The following is a 17,906-nucleotide window of genomic DNA, read 5'->3' on the forward strand; positions in this document are numbered from 1 at the left end:
TGCAGCCCAGGCTGCCCTTGGCCTTCTGTGCTGCCAGTGCCCACTGCTGCCTCCTGCCCAGCTTCTCCCCCACCAGCACCCAAGTCCTTCTCTGCAGGGCTGCTCTCAATCTCATTACCCACAGACTGGACTGGTATCCAGGGTTACCTAAGGGTAGGACCTTACACTTGGCCTCAGTGATGCTCTTTGTTTTCCTGCCATGCTCATGGAGGAGAACTGCCCTGCCTCAATCATTTCCAGCTTTATCACAACTTCAGAGTAAAAAAATCAACACCTTTTTCAAACCCACTGCTTTGAAGATGATTCTGTTTGGGCATAGGACCAGTGGGAGGTGTCCCTGGCATGGCAGGGCCTAGATGGTCTTTATGGTCTCATCCAAACCATTCTGTGACTCTATGAAGCAGCCTGCTCTGGTTGGAGGTGTCCCTGCTGCCTGCAGGGGGGTTGGACAAGATGGTCTTGGAGGAGACCCTTCCAACCCAGTGCAACCTGTGAAGCTGTGATCCCTGCCTCCAACTCAGTGCAGCTCAACCCCCCCCCCCCATCAGCCACCTTGCAGTACTCACACAAACCTCCTGCCCTTTAATAGAATCACAGAATGGTCTAGGTTGGAAGGGACCTCAAGGATCAGCCAGCTCCAAACTCCCACCACAGGCAGGGACACCTCCCACCAGAGCAGGTCACTCAAGGCCTCATCCAACCTGGCCTTAAACACCTCCGAGGAGGAAGCAGACACAACCTCCCTGGGCAACCTGTGCCAGTCTCTCCCCACCCTCACTTCCTCCTCACATCCAGTTTAAATCTCCCCTCTGCCACTTCAAAGCCATTCCTCCTCATCCTGGCATTCCCAGACCTTGTCACTAGTCCCTCTCCAGCCTTCCTGCAGGCCCCCTTCAGATACTGGCAGGCCACTATAAGGTCTCCTTGAATCCTTCTCTTCTCCAGACTGAGGTGAATACAATTTTCCATATGATTCCACAACAAATCCTTGGTGGAAGAGACAGCAAAAAGAGATGGAAAAGCCCAGGGGTGAGTACCTGTGGTGGAGCAAAGCCCAGGAGAAAAGGGTGATGCCCTTTTCACGGGGTCAGCTCATTCAGGCTGCTGTGTGCTCAGCTTGTTCTCTCTGCTTTGTTGCTAGCCCTGACTGAACAGATTCAATCAAAATCCCTGCTAGCAGAGCTCTGGCATTCCATGGCAACTTCTCCCATGTTCTGGGGTGGAGAGCAGCCAGGTCCTTTTCCTCACCAGACCTCACTGCATTCCCATTCTAGAATCATAGAACAGTAAGGGTTGGAAGGGACCTCTGGAGATGATCCAGCTCAATACCCCTGCCAGCACAGGGTCACTAGAGAAGGTCTCACAGGAACACACCCAGGTGTGTTTGGGAAGTCTCCAGAGAAAGACTCCACAATCTCTCTGGGTAGCCTGCACAGCTGCCAGCTCCCTCAGCCTGGCCTTACAGGAGATGACACCAGGCTGAAGGAGCTAAGCAGCCCTGCCTGTGCTCTCAGAAGCTGCCTGCTCTGCTGGAGGGACCAGCAGCAAGATCCACAGAGTCTTAGAACAGGTTGGGTTGGAAGGCAACTTGAAAATCATCCAGTGCCAACCTCTCTGCCATGGGCAGGGGAACCTCTCACCAGCCCAGGTTGCTCAAGGCCTTATCCAGCTTGGCATTGAACACCTCCAGGGAGGTTGTGGAGCACAGAAGCACAGAATGGGATCCAAGATCCCATTCTGTGCTTCTGTGCTCCACAACCTCCCTGGGCAACCTGTGCCAGTGTCTCACCACCCTAGAGAAAGAGGCACCTCCAGGTTGCCCCCCAACCCTCCTGCACCATCTGACCAGGATCACTCACAGGATGGTAGAGGTTAGAAGGGGACCTCTGGAGATCATCCAGTCCAATACCCCTGCCAGAGCAGGATCACCCAGGCCAGGACACCCAGAAACACATCCAGATGGGTTTGGAAAGCCTCCAGAGAAGGAGACTCCACAACCTCTCTGCACAGCCTCCACAGTCAAAGTTTCTCCTCCTGCTCCCCTCTCCTGCTCCAGCTTGCTCCCAGTGCCCCTTCTGCTGCCATTGACCATCCCTGGGCAGAGCCTGGCTCCATCCCTGCACATCTTTAGCTGCAGCAACCAGGGCAGCCCTCAGGCTCCTCTGCTCCAAGCAGCCTCAGCTCTCTCAACCTGGCCTCACAGATGTTCCACTGCCTGCAGCAGCTTTGGGGCTCTGGGGTGGACTCTCTCAAGCAGCTCCCTGAGGTCCAGAGCTGGTCACAACATTGCAGATGTGGTCTCAGGGCAAGGAAGGGGGGGAGAAGAAGCTCTCTTGACCTACTAACCACACCTCTTCTAATCCACCCCAGACTGCTGTGGTGCTGGACCCCAGTGACAGGACATGAGGCAGTAGACATAAACTTGAACCTAAGAAGTTCCATCTAAATATGAAAAGCAACTTCTCTACTGTGAGGCTGGCAGAGCCCAGGGAGCTTGTGGAGTCTCTCTGAAGACATTCCACACCCACCTGGATCCACTCCTGTGTGGCCTGCCCTAGGTGACCCTGCTCTAGCAGGGAGGTTGGACTTGATGATCTCTAGAGGTCCCTTCCAACTGCTGCTATTCTCTGATATGCCACCAGCCTTCTCAGCCACAAGGGCACACTGCTGGCTCATGGGCACCCTGCTGTCCACTAGGACCCCCAAGCTCCCCTAGATGGCATCCAGCAGGTCAGCTCCCAACCTATCCTGGTCCCTGGAGGTTGTTCTTCCCCAGATGCAATACTCTACCCTCAGCCTTGTTGGATTTCCTTCCACTTCTCATCACATGGATTTCAATGCACCAGGCTGAAGCCCAGCAGCTGGTCTAAGACCACAGGAAGCCACTGATGTTTTTGTCACTGCAGAGGCTGAGAACAAGGTTTAGCTCTCTGCTGAGCTCCTACAGCAGCCACTCAGACAGGAGTTACCTTTCTTCCTCCTCTTAGGAAAAGCTCACCTGGAGCAGCTGAACCACAAACAAAACCAAGGGGACCTCACTGTGGCCTTCCAATATCTGAAGTGGGCTACAGGAAAGCTGGGAAGGGACTTTTTTAGGGTGTCAGGTAGTGATAGGATTGGGGAGGAACGGATCCAAGCCAGAGGAGGAGAGATTTAGGCTGGATGTTAGGGAGAAGTACTTCACCATAAGGAACAGGTTGATCAGGGAGGTGGTGGATGTCTCACCCCTGGATGCTTTTAAGGCCAGGCTGGATGTGGCTCTGGGCAACCTGATCTAGCGTGAGGGTGTCCCTGTCCACAGCAGGGGGTTTGGAACTGGATGAGATCTTTGGGGTCCCTTCCAACCATGACAGTTCTGTGATACAAACTGAAGAAATGCTGCTTGTGTCCAGACTCTCTTAAAAGCAAAAGAAACCTCTAAAGTGCAAGTAACAAGAAACAGTGCCGTGGCTGTGGACAGTGAGGGCAGCAGAAGTGGCACACAGGGGAGGTGTGGAGGAGGCCACAACAAAAGGAAGCAATAAAGATGCAAACCAACAGATTTCCAGATGAAACCTGGGACCAGCCTGGGCCCACCTCTAAAGGCAGGACAAGGCACCTGGAGCTTGCCTTCATCTCCCTGCGCTGCCACTCTGGAAGAACAAGGAGTCAAGGCCACAGAGTCCCGAGGAAGGAAGAAAGGCTCTAAGCACCAAGCTGCGCTCTGAGAGGCCGAGGTCTGTGCCTGCACTCTGCCTCTTTGCTGCCAAAGGCCCCCTGACACCTAATGCTGAGCTTTGGACAGCCCCGACTGGAGGTGGCTGCCCCAATACTGCCCCTCGGGAGTCCCGGGCAGGGCAGGGAGCGCCAGGCAGGCCTCCAGCCCTCCGCTATGCCCAGGCCCATGGCAGCAGCATGACGCCAAGCATGGCTCCAAGCACAGCTCCTGCCCCGCACCCCCAAACACTGCAGCCCCTCCACACTGCTCACCCCCACCACACCGCTCACCCCCTCCACGCCGCTCACCCCCTCCTCACTGCTCACCCCCTCCTCGCCGCTCACCCCCTCCTCGCCGCTCACCCCCTCCTCGCCGCTCACCCCCTCCTCGCCGCTCACCCCCTCCTCGCCGCTCACCCCCTCCACGCCGCTCACCCCCTCCTCACTGCTCACCCCCTCCACACTGCTCACCCTCTCCACACCGCTCACCCTCTCCACACCGCTCACCCCCACCTCGCCGCTCACCCCCTCCACGCTGCTCACCCTCTCCACGCCGCTCACCCCCACCTCGCCGCTCATCCCCTCCACACTGCTCACCCCCTCCTCACCGCTCACCCCCACCTCACCGCTCACCCCCTCCACACCGCTCACCCCCTCCTCGCCGCTCACCCCCTCCTCGCCGCTCACCCCCTCCTCGCCGCTCACCCCCTCCTCGCCGCTCACCCCCACCACGCCGCTCACCCCCTCCACGCCGCTCACCCCCTCCTCACCGCTCACCCCCTCCTCGCCGCTCACCCTCTCCTCGCCGCTCACCCCCTCCACACCGCTCACCCCCTCCTCACCGCTCACCCTCTCCACACCGCTCACCCCCTCCTCACCGCTCACCCCCTCCACGCCGCTCACCCCCTCCTCACTGCTCACCCCCTCCACACTGCTCACCCTCTCCACACCGCTCACCCTCTCCACACCGCTCACCCCCACCTCGCCGCTCACCCCCTCCACACTGCTCACCCTCTCCTCGCCGCTCACCCCCTCCACACCGCTCACCCCCTCCTCACCGCTCACCCTCTCCTCACCGCTCACCCCCTCCACACCGCTCACCCCCACCTCACCGCTCACCCCCACCTCACCGCTCACCCCCTCCTCGCCGCTCACCCCCTCCTCGCCGCTCACCCTCTCCTCGCCGCTCACCCCCTCCTCACCGCTCACCCCCTCCTCACCGCTCACCCTCTCCTCACCGCTCACCCCCTCCACACCGCTCACCCCCACCTCACCGCTCACCCCCACCTCACCGCTCACCCCCTCCTCACCGCTCACCCCCTCCTCACCGCTCACCCCCTCCACACTGCTCACCCCCTCCACACTGCTCACCCCCTCCTCACCGCTCACCCTCTCCTCGCCGCTCACCCCCTCCTCGCCGCTCACCCTCTCCTCGCTGCTCACCCTCTCCTCGCTGCTCACCCTCTCCTCGCTGCTCACCCTCTCCACACCGCTCACCCTCTCCTCGCTGCTCACCCTCTCCACACCGCTCACCCCCTCCACACTGCTCACCCTCTCCACACCGCTCACCCCCTCCACGCTGCTCCCCCCTCACCTCCATGTCACCTAGGCGCATGCTAGCACCCTCAGCTCCTCCAGCACCCACCACCCTCACCTCTCTCTCACCTCAGGGACTCCAGCACCCACCTCCCTCACACCTCTCACCCCAGCGCCCACCATCCTCACACCTCTCTCACCTCAGGGACTCCAGCACCCACCTCCCTCACACCTCTCTCACTTCTGTGTCCCTAGGACCCACCACCCTCACACCTCTCTCACCTCAGGGACCCCAGCGCCCACCACCCTCACCTCTCACCCCAGCACCCACCTCCCTCACACCTCTCTCACCTCAGTGTCCCCAGCACCCACCTCCCTCACACCTCTCACCCCAGCATCCACCTCCCTCACACCTCTCTCACCTCAGTGTCCCCAGCACCCACCTCCCTCACACCTCTCACCCCAGCATCCACCTCCCTCACACCTCTCTCACCTCAGTGTCCCCAGCACCCACCTCCATTACACCTCTCACCCCAGCACCCACCTCCCTCACACCTCTCTCACCTCAGGGACCCCAGCGCCCACCATCCTCACACCTCTCACCCCAGCACCCACCACCCTCACACCTCTCAGACTCCAGCACCCACCACCCTCACACACCTCTCGGACTCCAGCACCCACCTCCCTCACACCTCTCTCACTTCTGTGTCCCTAGGACCCACCACCCTCACACCTCTCTCACCTCAGGGACCCCAGCGCCCACCACCCTCACCTCTCACCCCAGCACCCACCTCCCTCACACCTCTCTCACCTCAGGGACTCCAGCACCCACCACCCTCACACCTCTCTCACTTCTGTGTCCCTAGGACCCACCACCCTCACACCTCTCTCACCTCAGGGACTCCAGCACCCACCACCCTCACACCTCTCACCCCAGCACCCACCACCCTCACACCTCTCACCCCAGCACCCACCACCCTCACACCTCTCTCACTTCTGTGTCCCCAGCACGCACCACCCTCACACCTCTCTCACTTCAGGGACTCTGGCGCCCACCTCCCTCACACCTCTCACCCCAGCACTCACCACCCTCACAGAGCTCTCACCTCAGGGACCCTCACACCTCTCTCACCTCAGTGTCCCCGGCACCCACCCCCCTCACCCGTCTCCGCGCCGCCCCCGTCCCTCTTCCACCTCTGTCCCACCGCCTCAGCACCTCCTGCTCCCACAGCCCTCAGCTCGGCCGAGGCCGCCATGCCCATCAAGGCAGATCCGCGCTCCTATTGGCTGCCGCAGACCCAGCTGCGCCCCCATTGGCTGCCGAGCAGCAGAGGGCCCGCCCCGCTGCCACCGGGGCTCTGCCCTAGGGCAGCCATGGCCTGCCGCGGGTGTCAGCGCTGCGGCCGCTGCCTTCCCCCCGGGCAGCCACCGAGCCCTCGCTGCTGCCCTGCCGCCACCACCGTGCGCCCAGCTCCCACCGAGCCACGGCAGGCAGCGGCTGCTGGGCTTGCTCGCTGGGCTGTTTGCCTTCCCTCCCCGCCCTCCGCCGCCTCACCTGCCCAGGCGCTGCCGCAGCTGCCGAGGCCTGCGGGAGCAGGGAAGTTGCTCCCTGCCCTGCTGGGGCGGAGGAGGTGGATCTGGGGAGAGCCCCTGAGCCCCCCCGCAGCGGTCACCAGGCCACACGAACTCACTAACAGCCTTCAAAGGGCAACGAGGAAAGCCCTGGGAAGGGGAAAACCACTCCGTGCACCCCCTCCAAAGCGCAGCGAGGCAGCGCCAGCAGCGTGTTCCCTACCGGCAGCTCCCCCTAAGCCTCCTGCACAGCCGCGGCTCTGCCAGCGGGCACCAACGCACGGCTGGCACCGAGCTGCGCCCTGCCCACCCGCGCTGGCACAAAAGCTGCCCCACAGCAACGCCACCGGCTCCTCGGGGTCACAGGCTCAGAGGGTGTCAGGGGTTGGAAGGGACCCAAGGAGCTCAGCGAGTCCAACCCCCACCCTGCCAGAGCAGGGCGATGCTACCGGACACAGAGCACACAGGAACAGAGCCAGGCAGGGCTGGAGAGGCTCCAGGGAAGGAGACTCCACAGCCTCTCTGGGCAGCCTGTGCCAGGCTCTGAGACCCTCTCAGTCAAGCTCAGGGCACACAGGAACACAGCCAGACAGGGCTGGGAAGGCTCCAGGGAAGGAGACTCCACAGCCTCTCTGGGCAGCCTGTGCCAGGCTCTGGGACCCTCTCAGTCAAGCTCAGGGCACACAGGAACACATCCAGGCAGGGCTGGAGAGGCTCCAGGGAAGGAGACTCCACAGCCTCTCTGGGCAGCCTGTGCCAGGCTCTGGGACCCTTACAGTCATCAAGAAGTTCCCCCTTGTGCTGAGCTGGAACCTCCTGTGCTGCAATTTACACCCATTGCTCCTTGTCCTGTCCCAGGGAGCAGCGAGCAGAGCCTGTCCCCCCAGCCCTGATACTTACAAACAGCCCTCAGAGACTTACAAACATTGATCCAATCCCCTCTCAGCCTTCTCTTCTCCAGCCTAAGCAGCCCCAGGTCCCCTCAGCCTCTCCCCATCAGCCATGCCCTCCAGTCCCCTCCTCATCCTCACAGCCCTCCGCTGGACCCTCTCCAGCAGATCCCTGTCCCTCTGCAACTGGGGAGCCCAAAACTGAACACAGCATTCAAGATGAGCTCCCAGCAGGGCAGAGTAGAGGGGGAGGAGAACCTCTCTTGACCTGCTGGGCACACAGGTCATTCATGTACACATCATATGTGAAGGGTGCTTGCTCCCCCCCCAGCATTTCACCTCCTTTGCAGCTTCCATTTCATCTTTTTATCCTTCTACAAGTCCCTTGTCCTCCCTCGTGGGAAGCTTGGCCCCAAACACCCTCTAGGTCGAGAGCTAAAACAGCCTGAACCAACCTTAGATTTAGGGGTTTGGGGGATTTAGGGTCTGGGGGGATTTAGGGTGTGAGGGATTTAGGGTGTGGGGGATTTAGGTTTGGGGGGATTTAGGGTTTGGGGGATTTAGGGTTTGGGGGATTTAGGTTTGGGGGATTTAGGGTTTGGGGGATTTAGGTTTGGGGGGTTTAGGGTTTGGGGGGTTTAGGTTTGGGGGGTTTAGGGTTTGGGGGGTTTAGGTTTGGAGGATTTAGGATTTGGGGGATTTAGGTTTGGGGGGTTTAGGTTTGGGGGGTTTAGGGTTTGGGGGATTTAGGTTTGGGGGGTTTAGGTTTGGGGGATTTAGGTTTGGGGGGTTTAGGTTTGGGGCGTTTAGGGTTTGGGGGGATTTAGGGTTTGGGGGGTTTAGGGTTTGGGGGGTTTAGGTTTGGGGGATTTAGGGTTTGGGGGATTTAGGTTTGGGAGATTTAGGGTTTGGGGGATTTAGGGTTTGGGGGATTTAGGTTTGGGGGGTTTAGGGTTTGGGGGGATTTAGGTTTGGGGGGTTTAGGGTTTGGGGGATTTAGGGTTTGGGGGGATTTAGGGTTTGGGGGGTTTAGGTTTGGGGGGTTTAGGTTTGGGGGATTTAGGTTTGGGGGGTTTAGGGTTTGGGGTGATTTAGGGTTTGGGGGATTTAGGTTTGGGGGGTTTAGGTTTGGGGGGTTTAGGTTTGGGGGATTTAGGTTTGGGGGGTTTAGGGTTTGGGGGGTTTAGGTTTGGGGGGTTTAGGTTTGGGGGGATTTAGGGTTTGGGGGATTTAGGTTTGGGGGGTTTAGGGTTTGGGGGGTTTAGGTTTGGGGGGTTTAGGTTTGGGGGGATTTAGGTTTGGGGGGATTTAGGGTTTGGGGGATTTAGGGTTTGGGGGGTTTAGGGTTTGGGGGGTTTAGGGTTTGGGGGTTTAGGTTTGGGGGGTTTAGGTTTGGGGGATTTAGGGTTTGGGGGTATTTAGGTTTGGGGGGATTTAGGTTTGGGGGATTTAGGGTTTGGGGGGATTTAGGGTTTGGGGGATTTAGGGTTTGGGGGATTTAGGTTTGGGGGGTTTTAGGGTTTGAGGGGATTTAGGGTTTGGGGGATTTAGGGTTTGGGGGGATTTAGGTTTGGGGGGATTTAGGTTTGGGGGGATTTAGAGTTTGGGGGATTTAGGGTTTGGGGGGTTTAGGGTTTGGGGGGTTTAGGTTTGGGGCATTTAGGGTTTGGGGGGATTTAGGGTTTGGGGGGATTTATGGTTTGGGGGGTTTAGGTTTGGGGGGTTTAGGATTTGGGGGGTTTAGGTTTGGGGGATTTAGGGTTTGGGGGGATTTATGGTTTGGGGGGTTTAGGTTTGGGGGGTTTAGGTTTGGGGGATTTAGGGTTTGGGGGATTTAGGTTTGGGGGGTTTAGGTTTGGGGGAATTAGGGTTTGGGGGGTTTAGGTTTGGGGGGTTTAGGTTTGGGGGGATTTAGGGTTTGGGGGGTTTAGGTTTGGGGGATTTAGGTTTGGGGGGTTTAGGGTTTGGGGGGTTTAGGTTTGGGGGATTTAGGTTTGGGGGGATTTAGGTTTGGGGGGATTCAGGGTTTGGGGGATTTAGGGTTTGGGGGGTTTAGGGTTTGGGGGGATTTAGGGTTTGGGGGATTTAGGTTTGGGGGGTTTAGGGTTTGGGGGGGTTAGGTTTGGGGGATTTAGGTTTGGGGGGATTTAGGTTTGGGGGGATTTGGGGTTTGGGGGATTTAGGGTTTGGGTTTGTTGGGTTGTTTGGGGGGGTTTCTTTTCTTTTGGGGCTTGTTTTCCATCTTCCAAACTCTCAGCCAAGTTTGGGATGGAAGGCAATTTGAGTCATCCTTTCGACTCGCCAGCAGTAAAAGCAGACGTTCATCTCGGGCTGGTTCTGGCAGGGGAGTGTAACGTGAGACTCCTCCAGGCTACTGCCCAGCTTTGCGCCTGCCTGCTCCGGCAACCATCAAAGCCCTGCCTGAGCCCTGGGAACAAAACACCGACCGGCAGCCTTTGGCTCCACGCATCCTGCTGCCAACAACGGGAGCCAGACATCATCCGCAGGGGGTTAAGCAGCCACCTGGAGCAGCCGGATCCCCCCCAAAAACCCCTCCGTCGGGCGCTTTTTCCCTCCCCATCCCTCAGCCCTTCGGCGTTACGGGAGGCGAAGGCACCGCCGCCGCCTGCAGCTCCAAGAACAACTTCCCGAGCGCTTCCTTCGCCCTCCCAGCCAGGCAGCCCTGCACTTCTGCTTACGGCCAGCCGTGCCTGGTGGTTTGTTTTGCTGTCGGGGGACTGGGGGGGGGGGGGGGTTGCTGTTACTCACACAGGCATCCTGCTGAATGCACTGCAGGATGTGCTTGGCTGGAATCAGGAAGTCGATGAGGTAGCGCAGTCCATCCCCTCGGTAGGTCTTCTCCACCACGTCGAAAACTTGGCACAGCACCGTGGCTGCCGTGGCCTCGAAGGGAGGGTAGAGAGCTGATAACGTGCTCTGAATGCAGCCGTCCAGCGACTCCGAATCCTGCTGCCCCAAGGGGAGAAAGGAATCAGCGCTGCCCTCGCCGCTGCCTCCTGCCCGGCCCTGAGCCCGTCGGGGAAGGAGAGGAGAGCAAAAGCAACATGCTGCTGGGGCCTTGCCGAAGCCTTCTTGGCTCCAGGTGAAGCCCTTAAAAGACACCACCACCCCCACCCCCCCAAACACACCCCAAAATAACCTCCTCTGGCTGAGCAGCACCAGCGGCGAGCAGGGCAGAGCTGTGCGCGGAGCTGCTGCGGCTTTTGCTTACGCAGCAAGTCCTGCTCCTGGGCTGTGCTGGGTGGGGCTGCGATTAAACCAGCACCGCGGCACGGGAGTGCCTGCGAGCCAGCCACGGTGGCATGGGCACTGCCACGGCTGCGGGCACTGCGCCTTGGAGGGGCCAAGCGAAGGCTTGGCACTCGCAAAGCCAACAGCGGTGGGCTAAGGGCAGGTTGCAGGGGCAAGGGCTGAGCTGGAGCTCCTCAGCGTGCTGCAGCAGCTCAGCCCTTGTCCGTGCCCAGGGTGAGCTGCTGGAGCTGGTTGGCAGTGAGGGAAGCTGCTCCTTAGCCCCTGGCACAGGGGTAGCTGCTGGAGCTGGCTGGCAGTGAGGGAAGCTGCTCCTCAGCCCCTGGCACAGGGTGAGCTCTGGAGCTGGTTGGCAGTGAGGGAAGCTGCTCCTCAGCCCCTGGCACAGGGTGAGCTGCTGGAGCTGGATGGCAGTGAGGGAAGCTGCTCCTCAGCCCCTGGCACAGGGTGAGCTCTGGAGCTGGTTGGCAGTGAGGGAAGCTGCTCCTCAGCCCCTGGCACAGGGTGAGCTGCTGGAGCTGGTTGGCAGTGAGGGAAGCTGCTCCTCAGCCCCTGGCACAGGGTGAGCTGCTGGAGCTGGCTGGCAGTGAGGGAAGCTGCTCCTCAGCCCCTGGCACAGGGTGAGCTGCTGGAGCTGGCTGGCAGTGAGGGAAGCTGCTCCTCAGCCCCTGGCACAGGGTGAGCTGCTGGAGCTGGATGGCAGTGAGGGAAGCTGCTCCTCAGCCCCTGGCACAGGGTGAGCTGCTGGAGCTGGCTGGCAGTGAGGGAAGCTGCTCCTCAGCCCCTGGCACAGGGTGAGCTCTGGAGCTGGTTGGCAGTGAGGGAAGCTGCTCCTCAGCCCCTGGCACAGGGGTAGCTGCTGGAGCTGGGTGGCAGTGAGGGAAGCTGCTCCTCAGCCCCTGGCACAGGGGTAGCTGCTGGAGCTGGGTGGCAGTGAGGGAAGCTGCTCCTCAGCCCCTGGCACAGAGGTAGCTGCCAGAGCTGGGTGGCAGTGAGGGAAGCTGCTCCTCAGCCCCTGGCACAGGGTGAGCTGCTGGAGCTGGCTGGCAGTGAGGGAAGCTGCTCCTCAGCCCCTGGCACAGGGTGAGCTCTGGAGCTGGCTGGCAGTGAGGGAAGCTGCTCCTCAGCCCCTGGCACAGGGTGAGCTGCTGGAGCTGGCTGGCAGTGAGAGAAGCTGCTCCTCACTGCAGTTCCTTGCACCCAAAGCTGTTTGCTTCTCACTTGAGGAACCCCAGGCATTTTCTGCCTCTGCCCAGGATCATGTTGGGTTTTGTGCCCACTGATACAGAGGATGCCAAATTTCTTGCCCTGGGCTCAGAGGCTTCCCTATTGCCACTTTCCTCTGTCAGCCACAGCCTGCCCATGGGAGTTAGGATCAGTTCCAGTGCCAGAGGCCAAACCCTGCTCTGTTTGTCTAGATGGAAATCTGCTGCCAAACAATCATCATCATCATCATCATCATCATCACAACAACCCACTGAAAAGAGGATCAGGATCACTCTGCTTTAGAATGGACCCCTCTGGCCAACCTAAAGGCAGTGGGAAGGTGCTGCCAACCCAGAGGAAAGTTTATTCAGGTGTGTGGCCAGCTCCTGCCCTGGTGGAAATCCACCTCCACTGAAGATGAGAAAAGCCTTCCAGTGGCTGGCCCAGAAGCCCTACACAACCCTCCTGCAGAAGAGGAAAGGGGCCCCTGGACATGCCTGATGAGCTACAGCCAGGCCGGGAGAGAAAGCTCAACCCAGCAGTGCCACAGCAGCTTGTGCCATCACCGGGGGGCAGCAGGGGGAAGGCATCAGGAGGAAGGAAATCGATTTGCTTCTTCCCCTCGGAGGAGCACACACTCATGGCTCCAGATACCTGCACTGCCTTCAGGACACAAGGGGCAGAGCAAGCCTGAAGTGCCCAGCAGGCAGAGCAGAGATGATGCTCCTCACACAGGCCTTGAATCCTAGAATCAGCCAGGCTGGAAGAGAGCTGCAGGCACAGCCAGGCCAACCTAGCACCCAGCCCTGCCCAAACAACCACACCATGGCACTCAGTGCCAACCTAGCACCCAGCCCTGCCCAACCAACCACCATGGCACTCAGTGCCCAACCTAGCACCCAGCCCTGCCCAACCAACCACACCATGGCACTCAGTGCCAACCTAGCACCCAGCCCTGCCCAGACAACCACACCATGGCACTCAGTGCCCACCTAGCACCCAGCCCTGCCCAACCAACCACACCATGGCACTCAGTGCCAACCTAGCACCCAGCCCTGCCCAACCAACCACACCATGGCACTCAGTGCCAACCTAGCACCCAGCCCTGCCCAAACAACCACACCATGGCACTCAGGGCCAACCTAGCACCCAGCCCTGCCCAAACAACCACACCATGGCACTCAGTGCCCAGCCAGCCTTGCCTCCAACCCCTCCAGCCACGGCCACTCCACCACCTCCCTGGGCAGCCCATGCCAGTGCCAATCACTCTCTGTGCCAGCAGCTTCCTCCTCACAGCCAGCCCACACCTGCCCTGTCATAGCTTCAGCCTGGGGCCCCTTCTGCTGCTGCTGCCTGCCTGGCATCAGAGCCCAACCCCACCTGGCTACAGCCTCCCTGCAGGCAGCTGCAGGCAGCAATCAGCTCTGCCCTGAGCCTCCTCTGCTGCAGCCTGCACCCCCCCAGCTCCCTCAGCCTCTCCTCACAGGGCTGTGCTCCAGGCCCCTCCCCAGCCTTGCTGCCCTTCTCTCAGCACCTTCCAGCACCTCAGCAGCTCTCTGCAATTCAGGAGCCCACAGCTGGACACAGCACTCCAGGGCTGGCCTGAGCACTGCTGGGCACAGGGGCACAAGAACCTCCCTTCTCCTGCTGCCCACACTGCTCCTCAGCCAGCCCAGGATGCCACTGGCTCTCTGTCCACCTGGGCACACTGCTGAAGGAAAGGCTCTACCAAGCTGGACTTGCCCAGGCTGGATCAATGGGCTCAAGGCAGCTGTGTGAGACTCAACAAAGCCCAAGGCTGGGTCCTGCACTTGGGGCACAGCCACTTCACAAAGGCTCCAGGTGAGGTGTGAGCAGAGGAGGACATCCCAGTCCCAAACAGGAGGAGAAGGCTGATTTGAACAAGCTTCTTTCCACTGTTTGGACTCCATGAGGTGACATGAAGAGCCTGGAACTTCCTTCTCTGCAGGCTCAGGTCTTCAGGGGAAAATCTGCTCCACATCACTGAGGTCAAGAGACAACTTGCCAAGATCTGACAGCCTGCAGCTCCCTGCACAGCTCTGCTCCAGCCCATCCCCTTGCAGGGGACCAGGGGAGAGCACAGCAGAGCTGAGAAAACAGGGAAAGCAGAGCCATGGGAAGTGTGGGGGGACAGTGCAAGTGAGAAATCTTCCCTTTACATCCTGGGGCTGCTGCAAAAGGCACAGAGGGGCTGCAGGGCAGGGAAGTGTGTCCCAAGCCCAGCACCAAGCCTCTCACAATTAGACATCCACCTCATATCTAGCTGGAGCTGAGCAAGGCCTTGGACAATGTCCCACACCACAGCCTGGTCTCCAAGCTGCTGACACAGGGGTTTGAGGGGTGGCCTATGAGATGGGTACAGAGCTGGCTGGATGGCAGCACCCAGAGAGTGGCTGCCAATGGCTGCATGGCCAAGTGCAGGCCAGGGACAAGCAGAGTCCCTCAGGGATCAGTTCTGGCACCAGGCTTGGTCAGCATCTCTGTGGCTGCCATGGACAGGGGCACTGAGTGCAGCCTCAGCAGGTTTGTGCCCACACCAAGCTGTGTGCTGCAGCAGGCAGGCTGCAGGGCAGGGATGGCAGCCAGAGGCACCTGGGCAGGCTGCAGAGGTGGGCACAAGCCAAGCTCAGGAGCTGCAACAAGACCAAGGGCAAGGTGCTGCAGCTGGGGGGAGGCAATGCCAAGCACCAATGCAGGCTGGGCAGTGCCAGGCTGCAGAGCAGCCCTGAGCAGAGGCACTTGGGGGTGCTGCTGGAGGAGAAGCTCAGCAGGAGCCAGCAGTGTGCACTTGCAGCCCAGAGAGCCAAGCAGAGCCTGGGCTGCAGCAGCAGCAGTGTGGGCAGCAGGGCCAGGGAGGGGATTCTGCCCCTCTGCTCTGCTCTGCTGAGAGCCCACCTGGAGTCCTGCATCCAGTGCTGGAGCCCCTGGCACAAGAGGGCTGTGGAGATGCTGCAGAGTGTCCAGAGCAGGGCCAGGAGGATGCTGAGAGGCTGCAGCAGCTCTGCTGTGAGCACAGCCTGGAAGAGTTGGGGCTGTGCAGACTGCAGCAGAGGAGGCTCCCAGGGGACCTTCTGGTGGCCTTGCAGCATCTGCAGGGGGCTCCAAAAAAGCTGGGGAAGGACTTTGGAGGCTGTGAGGGAGTGGCAGGAGTGGGGGGGCTGGAGCAAAGCTGGAGGTGGGGAGAGTGAGGCTGGAGGGGAGGAGGAAGTTGCTGAGCAGGAGAGTGGTGAGAGGCTGGAATGGGTTGCCCAGGGAGGGGGTTGAGGCCCCATGGCTGGAGGTGTTTGAGGCCAGGCTGGCTGAGGCTGTGTGCAGCCTGCTCTAGGGTAGGGTGTCCCTGGGCATGGCAGGGGTTGGCACTGCCTGCTCCTTCTGCTCCCTTCCAGCCCTGCCTGGTTCTGTGCTTCTATATTCAGAGGATCACAGAATGGATTGGAAAGGACCTTAAAGATCACCCAGTTCTGACCACCCACTGCCATGGGCAGGGGACACCTTCCACTAGCCCAGGGTGCTGAAGGTCTCATCCAGCTTGGATTGAGCTCCTCTAGGGAAGAGCAATCCACAACCTCCCTGCTCCAAATACTGCTAAACACTGACAGAACAAACCAGGGAATTGCTTTGGTTGGAAAAGACTCTGAAGAGCCTCAAGTCCAAGCAGGAACCCAACTCCACCAAGGCTGCTGCTAAGCCATGGCCCTCAGCACCACCTCTCTGCTTCTAAACACCTCCAGGGATGGGCATTCAGCCACCTCCAGGGATGGGCATTCAGCCACCTCCTGGGATGGGCATTCAGACACCTCCTGGGATGGGCATTCAGACACCTCCTGGGATGGGCATTCAGCCACCTCCAGGGATGGGCATTCAGACACCTCCAGGGATGGGCATTCAGCTACCTCCCTGGGCAGCCTGGGCCAGGCTTTGAGAGCCCTTTCAGTGAAGGAGATTCTCCTAACATCCAACCTAAACCTGATGCATCCTGAGGCCATTTCCTCTTGTCCTGTCCCTTGGGAGGAGAAGCCAACCCCCACCTCACTCCAACCTGCCTTCAGGTAGAGAGCCAAAGCTCCCAGGAGGTCTCCCCCCTCCCCCAGCCTCCTTTTTCCTTTCACAGGTCGAAAACTATGTCAGACCCAGCTGGGGAGGGGGGTGGGGATGGTTCTATGCTGTCTTCTACCCCTGTACCCCTCCCCATGCTGCAGCAGAATGATTTCAGGTCTCCCATCCCATCCCATCCCTCCCTCCCCTCCCCCCAAAACGGAACTGGTGAAGTTGGAATGCAAACAAAACAACCTCCACAAAGATTTGCAGGAGCCAGGAGAAACTCCTGGCTTGGAGGTTCTCACATCATTCCTGCTGCCTGAGCACAGCCTTCACAGGGCAATGATTAACCTTGGCAGCCACTCAAAAATCCCTTCCAAGTCACCTGCCTCTAATAAAGGCAGACAAACCCCCCCCCAGCAGAGCCCAGCAGGGCAGAACTGCTCCCAGCTCTGCAGCCCTCAGCACAGCAAGGACATGGAGCTGATGGAGCAGGTCCAGAGGAGGGACACAAAAATGCTCAGGGGGTTGGAGCAGCTCTGCTGTGAGGACAGGCTGAGGGAGCTGGGGGTGTGCCCAAGAGAAGGCTCCAGGCAGACCTCAGAGCTGCCTGCAGAACCTGAAGGGAGCTACAAGCAGGCTGCAGAGGGACTGCACCCAAAGGCCTGCAGGGACAGGAGCAGAGGCAGTGGCTGCAAACCAGAGCAGAGCAGATGGAGATTGGATGTGAGGAATAAGCTCTGCCCCAGGAGGCTGCTGGAACACTGCAGCAGGTTGTCCAGATCAGGGGTTTGAGGCCTCATAGAACCAAGCAGGTTGGAAGAGAGCTCCAAGCTCAGCCAGTCCAAGCACCCAGCCCTGGCCAAGAAACCAGACCATGGCACTCAGTGCCAACCTAGCACCCAGCCCTGCCCAAACAACCACACCATGGCACTCAGTGCCCACCTAGCACCCAGCCCTGCCCAACCAACCACACCATGGCACTCAGGGCCAACCTAGCACCCAGCCCTGCCCAACCAACCACACCATGGCACTCAGTGCCCACCTAGCACCCAGCCCTGCCCAACCAACCAGACCATGGCACTCAGTGCCCACCTAACACCCAGCCCTAGCCAACCAACCAGAGCATGGCACTCAGTGCCAACCTAGCACCCAGCCCTAGCCAAACAACCACACCATGGCACTCAGTGCCAACCTAGCACCCAACCCTGCCCAACCAACCACACCATGGCACTCAGTGCCAACCTAGCACCCAGCCCTGCCCAACCAACCACACCATGGCACTCAGTGCCAACCTAGCACCCAGCCCTGCCCAAACAACCACACCATGGCACTCAGTGCCAACCTAGCACCCAGCCCTGCCCAAACAACCACACCATGGCACTCAGTGCCAACCTAGCACCCAGCCCTGGCCAAGAAACCAGACCATGGCACTCAGTGCCAACCTAGCACCCAGCCCTGCCCAACCAACCACACCATGGCACTCAGTGCCAACCTAGCACCCAGCCCTACCAATCAGCCAGAGCATGGCACTCAGTGCCAACCTAGCCCCCAGCCCTACCAATCAGCCAGAGCATGGCACTCAGTGCCAACCTAGCCCCCAGCCCTACCAATCAGCCAGAGCATGGCACTCAGTGCCAACCTAACCCCCAGCCCTACCAATCAGCCAGAGCATGG

General features: G+C 59.9%; 1 protein-coding gene across 1 annotated transcript in view; it reads right to left on the reverse strand.

Annotated features, from left to right (window-relative positions):
• The window catches only part of PLEKHG4 (pleckstrin homology and RhoGEF domain containing G4), a 119,732-nt gene extending 106,920 nt beyond the window's left edge, over nucleotides 1–12,812 (reverse strand). Inside the window, exons 1-2 of the mRNA XM_064159814.1 lie at nucleotides 12,737–12,812; nucleotides 10,464–10,711 (exon numbers count right to left, since the gene is read on the reverse strand). Coding sequence (XP_064015884.1) covers nucleotides 10,464–10,711; nucleotides 12,737–12,812 — 324 coding nt within the window. The remainder of the gene's footprint in view (nucleotides 1–10,463; nucleotides 10,712–12,736) is intronic.
• Nucleotides 12,813–17,906: the final 5,094 nt, after the last annotated feature.

Source organism: Pogoniulus pusillus, chromosome 20, assembly GCF_015220805.1.
Source record: "Pogoniulus pusillus isolate bPogPus1 chromosome 20, bPogPus1.pri, whole genome shotgun sequence".
Classification (NCBI taxonomy): domain Eukaryota; kingdom Metazoa; phylum Chordata; class Aves; order Piciformes; family Lybiidae; genus Pogoniulus; species Pogoniulus pusillus.